At 47.3% G+C, this 10,981-nt stretch overlaps 1 protein-coding gene across 1 annotated transcript in view; it reads right to left on the bottom strand.

Annotated features, from left to right (window-relative positions):
• DNAJC6 (DnaJ heat shock protein family (Hsp40) member C6) overlaps positions 1 to 6,310 on the bottom strand; it is a 163,837-nt gene extending 157,527 nt beyond the window's left edge. Inside the window, exon 1 of the mRNA XM_023509853.1 lies at positions 6,188 to 6,310. Coding sequence (XP_023365621.1) covers positions 6,188 to 6,302 — 115 coding nt within the window. The 5' untranslated portion in view covers positions 6,303 to 6,310. The remainder of the gene's footprint in view (positions 1 to 6,187) is intronic.
• Positions 6,311 to 10,981: the final 4,671 nt, after the last annotated feature.

Raw genomic sequence — 10,981 nt, forward strand, 5'->3', positions numbered from 1 at the left:
GCTTTTTATTGTCCTAGCAAAACAGAAATGAAAGGGAAAAAATGCTGCTGTAATACTGTGGGTTAAACTTCCCCAGCTGCAAATTTTACTCTAAAGAAAAACTGAGCAAGGGGCAGGGGGAAGCTTCTACATTCCCTTAGAACTTTTCAGGCACTGTATTTCCTGATTGGTCCATAAGTAAGCAGAAATTCAGAACACACATCCCAAACAGGCAGACCAAATGATCTTTCAAGGACTTCTCTCAAGCCTGTTCCAGCTTAGACATGTGGGCATGGGCTGAAGGAGAGTGGCGTCCCCTGCACCACTGGACCATGTCTTCCTCCTCTGGTTTGCTCAGAGCACACAAATGGCCATGAAAGAAGACAGACAAAAAACACTGCTTCCTGGGCTGTAGGTGCGATTTACAATTAGGCTGACCACAGAAGGGGGCTTTGTAAGAAAAGCTGAGTAAACTACCACAAAGGGGAAGGAAGTTAATATATGGAGTACCCACTGTGTGCCAGGCCATTTCCATATTATAATCATCATATATTTGTTGCGAACTTTTTATTTGCAAAATACTGCCTTTAATGCAAGGACTCTCAGAGCAGACTGCCTGGATTTGAACCAAAACAGAGATTGTCAAACAAGATTACTGTAAGAATAAAATAAAATCATGTACTGTTTAGGACAGTGGCTGGCACACAGCATGCAGTGACACATACCTGTTTACTTTTGCACTAAGTGTAAAAAATGAAGTGGAGAGAGGCAAGATGATTTGCCCAAGGACAGACCTGAAACAGAAAGTCAGGAAACTTCCTGTCATTTATTTTTCATAGTAAGCCTGTGAGGGAAATGATGTAGACCCATGATCCTCCTTTTATTGGTGCAAGCTTGGACACCCAAGAGGGGTCTAGTTAATTGACTGATGTCACAAGTTGGCAATAGGAGACTTGAGGTTTAAACCCACATTTGCTGACTATAAAGCCCCTGCTTATGGCACAGGTCTCAATGGTTCTCAACCTTCCAGCAAGCATCAGAATTAAGACCGGGCTTGTTAAGGTGGGAGAAGCAGGGGTAGGAGCCCAAAGATTGAAGGTCAGTAAGGTTTCCCCACTCTACAAAGTCTGGTTCCTTCCCAGAGCCTAGGCACATGCTGTGTATTTACACAGCCCTCCTAGATGCCAGCCTCCCAGAGACAAAGGGCAGCTCCTGGTGTGGCAGATAGTGCTGTGCTGTGGTCCTCCCATTGTGTTAATTTTACATCTTGAAATGGGTCAGATGTGGGATTGCAAACTAGTACCGCCTCTTGGAAAGACACATGGAGAATCCTCAGAGCACTAAAAGTTGACTTCTCATTTAACTCCACAATCCCATTACTAGGTATCTACCCAGAAGAAAAAAAATCATTTTACCAGAAGGACATTTGCAATAGGCTATTTATAGCAGCTCAGTTCACAATCACCAGAATCCACAAACAACCCAAGTGCCCATCAACCCATAGGATTAATAAACTGTGTTATATCTACACCATGGAATACTATTCAACCATAAAGAAAGACGCAGACTTTAGATCTTTTCTATTTACATGGGTAGAGTTGGAAAACATCCTTTTATGTATCACAAGAAGGGAAAACCAAGGATCCCGTGTACTCGGTACTAACATGAAACTAGTGGATGGACTACCCACTTCCTGGTGCCTCCCAAGGGAAGGCCCGCCCCAGGTCAGTTGGAGGTCTCTCCCTGGCCAATGGGATGTCCCGGCCAAGCGGCCACTCATGGCCGCAGCAGCCCAAGCTGTCTGCCAGATCTGATTTGATCTTTCTCGCACCCTAAGGAATAGGTTAGGCAGGTATCATTATCTCCATTCAACGTGATTTGATTTTAGGGACATACAGCTAAAAAAGATCAGTGAGATACGAAGCCACTGGCCTCCTGCCAAGTGTTCTGTCCTCCTGTCCTGGAAAGTACTACCTACTGATGGAGACTGACTTTAGCTCCAACTTGTGCCTTCCCAGGGAATGTCACAGCTCAAGAAGGCATTCCTTGCCCTACCAGGGTTTGGGGAAGGTAATTTCTGGTAGGAGGAACTCTCAGAGCCAGTTATCTACCATAATTTCAAGGGCTTAAGAAGTCCACTGCTTACAAAATGCTTCCATCATTTGTTTAGCCCTTTTCTGTAACCTAAAGGCTTTGATGTTCAACTACAATATGGTTCTCTGAGTAGGATGGATGCATGTGGAGGGTTAATCTCTCCTTGGTACAACTTGTTCATGAACAATTATCCTGATTCCATATGTTCTTAAAAGTTGTTTAGACATCTAAACCAACAAATAGTATCCAGAGCATTGAAGGAGCTCCTATAAATGGATAAGAAAAAGAGAAACCACCAAGTTTAAAAATGGGAAAAGTCATCAGTAGGATTTCACAGAGGTTCACACAAGAACGCCCAGTACTCATGTGAAAATATTCTCAGCTTCATCATTCATCCCAAGAATGCCCAGCACTCAAGTGAAAAGATATTCAGGTGCATCATTCGTCAAGGAAACTCAATACAAAACAACCATGAGTACCATTTCACACCCTTCTAACTGGCAAGCATTAAAAGGTCTGGCAGGCCTCACGACTCTACCTGTGATCCCAGCCAGGGCACTGCAGCGGTACTGAGTAAAGAATCAGGGTCTCACACTGCTGGTGGGCCGTGAACTAGCACAGAGGTATGAAGGTCAACTAGGCAATATCTTTTAAAATTAAAAAGGAATTTCTTGGACACAGTGACTGTCCTTCTAGGTACTTAACCTGTGGTTACAGTAACGTGTCCTGAGAGTAAATTTCAGTCTCATTCTTTTCTTTCTTTTTTTTTCTTTTATTAAATCATAGCTGAGTATGTTAATGCAGTCATGGTTCAGTCTCATTCTTTCTAGAGATACATATGAATGAAAGGATTCATTCAGTCAAGACATATTTATTCGGCTCGGCGCCTATAGATCAACCGGCTAAGGCGCCAGCCACGTACACCTAAGGTGGCGGGTTCGAATCCCCAGCCCGGACCCGCCAAACAACAATGATGGCTGCAACAAAAAAATGGCCAGGCGTTGTGGCGGGCGCCTGTGGTCCCAGCTACTTGGGAGGCGGAGGCAGGAGACTCGCTTGAGCCCAGGAGTTGGAGGTTGCCGTGAGCTGTAATGCCACGGCACTCTGCCCAGGGGGACAGCTTGAGGCTCTGTCACAAAAAAAAAAAAAGACATATTTATTCAATTCTGCTATGTTGAGACAGTGTTAGCATGAAAAGATGCCAGGAGTCCCTAAAAGTTATGTTTCTTGTTCCCTGCAGCTTCCTTGTGAAAAAAAAAAATGTGAGAAAGAAAGTGCAGAACTTCTGGCCAGCCCTCCCACTGTGGGCATTTCCTGTAAGTCACGGAACTTCCCCTCCTACAACCAACCATATTTAAAACTAACCATATTTCAGATGCAATCATATAGCTGAAGATATACTAGAGTAATATCAATAAAAATAACAACTAGCTTTTGTGAGCCTCTCACACCAGCAATATGAGATCCCCGATTCTTTATTCAACACTGCTGGGGTACCCTGGCTGGGATTATTTAATCAGGAACTCATTTAATCATCACAGGAGCATTATGACATAGGAATTATCATCCTCATTTTTCAGACAATATATCATTCAATCTTATAAACAGATTACCCGGGCCAAGATCATACAGCTTATTAGTAGCAGATTCAAATCATACAGAGCCTGACATGATTCTCAATGCCCACAGTGCTGCTGACATCAAGAAATTCAGGGTAACTTTAGAAAGCAAACACAACTGAGATGCAGATTTCCTTACTGCATAATATTGACTAATCTTACCTTTCCCCTCCATGAGCATAGAAACTGGAAGGTGTCTGTGTCATGGGCAGGGAGGAGCTGCTTAGGGTCGGCCCTGAGTCGGCCACTCTACCGCACATGACTCCTGCAAGTCACTCTGGGCCTCTCCCTGCACCTTCCTCACGGGTAAAACAGGGGAGACAAATCACATCCCCCCCTTCCCACTTTCAGGGATGTTGTCAAGTTCTAAACAAAATCATATACACACAGTCAAACTATTGTAAAAGGCATGAAGTGCTGCACAGTGCTGGACACTGTGAGGGCTTCACCCCCAGGGCGTGGGGTGCAGGGAGAAGAGAAATAGCAGAGCAGTGGACAGGGCAAAGACCCTCAAAGGGAAGGTGGGGGACTGCGATGAGCCTGGGAAGAACCCCCGCAAAGGGAGGGCAGGGACAGCCTGGAAGACCCATGAAAGGAAGGCAGGGGACAGTGGGTAGCTGTGGCTGAACACCAGCACAAGAATGGAAGCAGAGATGGCGGTGTATGCAGAATAGCCCTGGATTTAAAAATTGTAAAATCAGAAAACTTACTCTGACCCAAGTTAGTAAGATGACAATATCCTCACACAACACTTGGAATAACACTGTGCCAAGGATTACCCCTCAGGGATCACTGGTTGCAATCACCAACCTCACTCAAGCCAATGAAGAGGGATGGTCGGCCATTAGCCTTATGTTTCAGCAACAGTTCCTGATGACAGTAAGGAAGTAATGTTACTGGTTCATTAACTAAAAAAAGGAGAAACATGTACTTTGAAAGCCTGTGAGATGCACAGCCCTCTCACCATCACTGTGGGAAAGCTTGTTTATAATGCAATAAATAAAAATTTGAATGGTAATTACTGCCGGCCTTTGTCAAATTTATTTTTGTATTACTTTTTATGTGCCAACACTCAATAACTATGAATTCATTTAATTCATTAATTTACTTAATCCTCAAAGCCACCCGTGGGTGTGGAGGGAGTCTGTATTCCTCACAGAAAGGACCGGGTGCAATCCAGCTCTTTCCTGCGTCAGACCGGCCATTTTAGAAATAAAGGCATGTCAGCCTCTCAGAGGAAGGATCCTGGAAGGAGACAGACAGAAAGGACCAGCCGGAAGACACAGGCAGAGCCAGCACTGTCTACAAAGTACCAAGCCCCACACTCAGCGACCAGGATGCAGAGATGAAGCCAGTGAGAGGGCAGGATTGCTACCACCAGACGGACAGTGACCAATACCCCACAGGAAAGGAAACACTGAGCAGGACGGCACAGGTGGCAGGAACCCCAGGACAGGCCGCAGCTGGGAGACATTTGTCTGGTCTTGGCAGATGGTGGGAGGGGCCAGGCTGAGAGATAAGCACATGGTCCCCAGGGGCAGAGAGAAGCCACCAACCAGCAGGTCCTGTCACTTCCCCACTTGGAGAAGGAGAATGAGGTCTGAACCCCCTGGGCCTGCCCAGACCATGTCCCCTTGATCAGTTCCTGCACACTGGGCACCTCAACTCTTGTCATTCCCCTGGGGAGCCGTGCTAGAGTAACTCCCAGTCGCCCCGACGCGCCCAGCATGTCCACCAGCCACACTGGCCGGCTTGTTAGGCCTGTTTCCTCTCCCGGCAGACGGTTTGATCCTTCCAAGTGCACAAAGCCACCTAGAGTGGGGACGAGGCCTGTAGGCGCTCTCTGTCCTCCTCCCTAGAAGGAGTTCCAGGAGCGGGGCCTGTCCAGCCCTAGTCTGGCCCTGGATGATGGGACCGTGAAGCGAATGAATGGGGCGCCTCAGTGAAGAGACAGGTGTGCACTGAGGTCCTGGACGGAATGTGTTTGGGAAATAGCTAGTCGCGAGTAGAGCTTACGAGAGAAGCACGGACAGGGTGGGAAGGAGGTGCTCCGATGGGAATGTCGAGGGTGGGGGGCGGAGGACAGCCCTGGAGTCGGATTCCTACCCCCACAGGTGCAGCACTGCGGGCACCGAGCCAGGTATTGGGGGAGGGGACGCAAACCTGAGTAAGACAGTCGCCGCGCCTCCCTGGATGCCCTATGTTCAGACCCAAACGCACGAACAGTGACGGGGTAAAGGGACCGTGCTGGGAGCAGCCCCTGAGCTCTGCCCTAGAGACCCGGGAAGAGCTCGGGGACTGGTCTTTTCCGCGGCCGAGGGTCGGAGTAGGGGGTCGCGCCGGGCACCCAGGCCGCGCCGCCCGCCTACGAGTCCCGGACCCGAGAACGTCACCCAAAAGGCCGCCCCCGGCCGCCGAGCCCCCGCGTGGCCCTGGCAGCCGGGTGACAGGCGCCGGCTGCTGGGCGACAGGTGCCGGGGCCGCACCACACTCACCTCGCGCAGCCTTCCGAGCCCAGCGCGCCCTCCACAGCCGCCGGGTCGTCTTCCAGGGCCGCAGCACAAAAAGCAGCCTCTGGCTCCGCTCGCCGCCCTTCTCGGCCCGGCTCATCCGTCCGCCGCGCGCTCCCCGCCGCGCCGCCGCCTGAGGGTCACAGCGCGTTGCAGCCGCCTCCGCGACTCGTCTGCAGGGCGCCGGGTGGCCCCGGCGGGGCGGGGCCTCGGGGGCGGGGCGATGCCGTGGGGGCGGGGGCGGGGTGGAGCCGCGGGCTGCAGGTGCTCGGGGCCCACTCTTCACGCGCTGGCGGCCGCCCGAGTAGGCGTCCTTAGTCACTACCGTGAGCCTGGGGACGTGCGCTCATTTACCTCCGAGTCACAGCGATAAATCCAAGCTCCGAGCGCGAAGTGACCTGCCCAGAGACCACACCGCGCTCAGTGACGGCTCCTGGGCTTAGCTACTGCCTCGGAATGAATCAGCATTGAGCTAGAAATTTCTTTACAGGCTGGCAGATATTCTTGTTGTCCTCATACAACAAGTTATGACTCACCCATGACCTCGCGAGACCCTCGTCTAAGTCCAGCCACTTTTACATACCCGCGGTTAAAGCTCAGAGCAGCCCTGTGTGGGAGGCGACTCCCCGGGCTCCAGATGAAGAAACTGAACCAGCAAAACTGAGGCCCCTCCACCCCACCCCACCCAACTGCTGCTTATGGAGGAACTAAGAGAGATGTAAAAATCAAGACCCCTTAACACGGCCTGGCTGCGGTAATAACAGCTTGTGTTTATGGAGTGCGTTTATGACAGATTTTACACATGTATCTTATTTAACCCTCCCAAGAATATTAACGGGGAGAAACAATATCCAAGCTTAACAGTTGGGGAAACTGAGCATCAGAGAGGCAGGTCACATACCTAACACCTCAGTACAGTTTGAATATTAAGTCAAATTATAAAGTTGCTATTTTTATAGGCGGGAACAATTGAACATGAGACAGAGCTTCACCGTGTGACCCAAACTAAACCCACTAACAGAGACAGGTGAGATTGAATGCTCCCAGAGAGGACATGCTGAGAGGGACGCGTCACCTCTGAGCATTCTGGCCCAAAGTGCACAACCTGCGTCTAATGAGGAAACTTCACATAAACCCCAAATGGGGGGCAGATTATTAAAAGAGGGAGGGAGTCCTTCAAAAGGGTGTCATAAAAGAAAAAGGAAGGCTGTAGAGATGGTTTAGATTAGAGGATGCTACACAGAGATTTCAACCTGACCCTACATTGCACCTAGTTTGGGAGGTTTTTGTAAAAAAGACTCTCAAGCTAAGGGGCCAAGGTGGGAGAATCACTTGAGGTCTGGAGCACAACACCAGCCTGAGCAAAACTGACACCTCATCTCTACTAAAAAGAAAAAGAAAATAGGCTGGGCATGGTGCTGCACAGCTGTAATCCCAGTTTCTGCAGAGACTGAAGCAGGAGGAACATTTGAGCCCAGAAGCTTGAGGTTGCTGTGAGCTGTGATGACCCCACTGCACTCCAGCCAGAGCAACAGAGCAAGAGTCTGTTTCAAAAAAAGAAAGAAAAGAAAGAATAAGGAAAAGAAAGACTTTAAAGGACATTAGTGATTTGTTTTTAAAAAATATATGGGTGGAGATTAGATATGAGTATTTTATCAAGAATAAATTTAATGACATTGATAACTATACTGTGGTTATGTAAGAAAATACCCTTATTTTTAGAAAATACACACTGAGGTATTTAGGAATAAAGGACTATGATGCATTTAACTTACCTTCAAGTGACTGAGAGAAGAGAAAGGGGGTGTGTGTGTACATACAAAGTGAAGTGGGAGGAGTCACTGTCCTCAATACTAAGGCCTGCTATAAGCCTACAGTTAACAAACAGTGTGGCAGAGGGCCAGACATAGACACACAAATAAAATACAGTTGATTGTCACAAAGGTTTAAAGCAATTCAGTGGAAGAAAGACAGCTTTTTCAGCAAGTGAGGTGGAGCAATCAGACATCCATAGGCAAAAGAAAAAACAAAAGGAAAAAAATGAACTTTGACTTAAACCTCATACTGTCTATAAACATCGAGTCAAAATGGATTGCAGACTTAAATGCAATGTGTGAAACTATACAATGTTTGTAAAGCTATGGGGAAAAAATCTCTAGGATCAGAGCTGTACAAAGAGCTCATAGGATTATTGCCAAAAGCATAATCTGTAAGAGAAAAATTTAATAAATTGGACCTTATCAAAATTATTTTTGCTCTGCAAAAGACCCTGTTAAGAAGGTGAGAAGACAGGCCACAGGCTGAGAAAAATACGTGCAGGCCACTTGTCCAGCAAAGGAGCAGGGTTTGGAATCTGTAAAGAATTATGAGCACTCAATGTTGAAAAACAAATGCTCCAATTTTAAAATGGACAAAAGACATAAACAGATAGTTCATGGAAGAGGATGAGCAGATGGCAGAAAAGAAATTCAGTATCAGGCTCGGCGCCTATAGCTCAACCGGCTAAGGCGCCAGCCACGTACACCTAAGGTGGCGGGTTCGAATCCCCAGCCTGGACCCGCCAAACAACAAAGACGGCTGCAACCAAAAAAAAAAAAAAAAAAAAAATAGCCGGGCGTTGTGGCGGGCGCCTGTGGTCCCAGCTACTTGGGAGGCGGAGGCAGGAGACTCGCTTGAGCCCAGGAGTTGGAGGTTGCTGTGAGCTGTAATGCCACAGCACTCTACCCAGGGGGACAGCTTGAGGCTCTGTCTCAAAAAAAAAAAAAAAAAAAAGAAATTCAGTATCATTAGCCATTAGGGAAATGCAAATTAAAACAACAATACCATATCACTATACACTTAACAAAATGACAAAATCAAAAAATAGTAATATCACCAAAAGCTGGTGAGAACCCAGAGGGACAGACACTGGATCACCCCTGATTACAGGAATGCAAGATGGCACAGCCACTCTGGAAAAGAGTTCAGCAGTTTATTCTGAAACTAAACACACATCTACCATACAATCCAGCAAATTTTCACTCTTAGGTACTTATCCCAGAAAAATGCAAACGTGTTCACACAAAAGCCTATGCATGCATGTTCACAGCAGTTTTACTCTGTAATAACCAAAAACCAGAAGCAACACAGATGTCATTTGATGGTTGAACAAGCTGTGATGCATCCACATTGTGGACTTCAACTAAGCAATAAAAAGTAACAAACTACCAACACACATAATAATCTAAATAAATCCCCAGGGAATTAGGAGCCAATTCCAAAAAGAATGTTATATAAAATACTTGAAATGGCAAAGTTATAGAAATAAACGACAGAATAGTGGCTTCCCGGCAGGAAGCTGACAGGTGAGACTATATCAGGGCAACAGGAAAGACCCGTGGTGATGGAACTCTTGATATTTTCACTGTGTTGGTATCAACACACTATTAGGAGTTGTGATAAGAGACCATACTTTGCCTAATATTACCATTAAGGGAAAATGGCTAACCAGTTACATCAGACATCTGTATTATTTCTTACACCTGCATATCGACCTACAATTATCTCAAAATGAAATGTTTTAATTTTTTGTTAAGTTCATAGTTACAGTTCTGTGTGGTTCAATCCAATAAGATGTGGTTGAGCCATAATCCAACATAGGCTCATGATTTCATAGCTACATTTGACTTCCCCATGACCCTAGCACACTCGAGGAAGCCCAGAATCACTGCTAGGTCTCAGCGAGGAGGTACAGAGGCCCAGGCCTGTCAGGAAGGGTTGAACTGCTCTCCTTGCTTAGAATAAGGCCCTTAGTGGTTTAGATAAGTAACACTCTAAAAGAATTTTGGGGACAGTCGTATTTTACTATTTCTCTAATTCAGAAGAATAAGCAGATGGATATATGAAATGAAGAAGGGGTAGCTCACGCCTGTAATCCATCACTCTGGGAGGCCGAGGTGGGTGGATCCCCTGAGCTCAGGAGTTCAAGACCAGCCTGAGCAAGAGCAAGACCCTAAAAATCTCTTCTAAAAATAGAAAACTAGCCTGGGGTTGCAGCAGGTCCCAGCTACTCAGGGGACAGAGGCAGAAGGATCACTTGAGCCCAGGAGTTTGAGATGTGAGCCATGATGCCACATCATTCTACCCAGGGTGACAGTGTGAGACTCTGCCAAAGAAAAAAAGAAAGGGAGGGAGGGAGGGAGGGAGAAAGGGAGGAAGGAAGGAAGGAAGGAAGGAAGGGAGGGACAAACTGGGAGAGACTGGAAAGAATGAGACGTCCCACCTCTGTCAGTAATAAGCTGAGTTTCCTTCTACACTGGTCTTCTCTGTGGCATCCAGACTGAAGAAATGAACCCCTAGAGAAATGATCTAATCAGCAAAGCTAGCCAGGAATCATGGCTCCATGTGACCAGCCAACACCCTAGACCAGGGTTGCCCTCTGCTCCTGGGACTGCTTACAAGGGCCTTAGAGTGCGAACACCTGCTATCTAGTCCTGGTTACCCAAACCATCTGGGAGAGACTGGTTAATTCCCTTCCCCTCCTGCTTACTATCTAACCACCATCGCTACCTCATTCCCATGAATGGAAGGGTTTTAAGCACAAGACATCCTAGGGGTCCCCTTCCAGGACCCTCCACTGTCCTTTCTCTGTGTCCTGACTCTCACTAACAGGTTCTTTCTTCAATTGTCCTGACACATCCAGTGGATTCAAGCAGCTCCTAGGAGGGGCCTCACACCCCCTAATCAGATTTCACTGGTCAGGAAAAGATGAGAGGGATGTTCTTTAGCTGCCCTCAGTCT

Source organism: Otolemur garnettii, unplaced genomic scaffold (assembly GCF_000181295.1).
Source record: "Otolemur garnettii isolate 467f Iridium unplaced genomic scaffold, OtoGar3 scaffold00010, whole genome shotgun sequence".
Classification (NCBI taxonomy): Eukaryota; Metazoa; Chordata; class Mammalia; order Primates; family Galagidae; genus Otolemur; species Otolemur garnettii.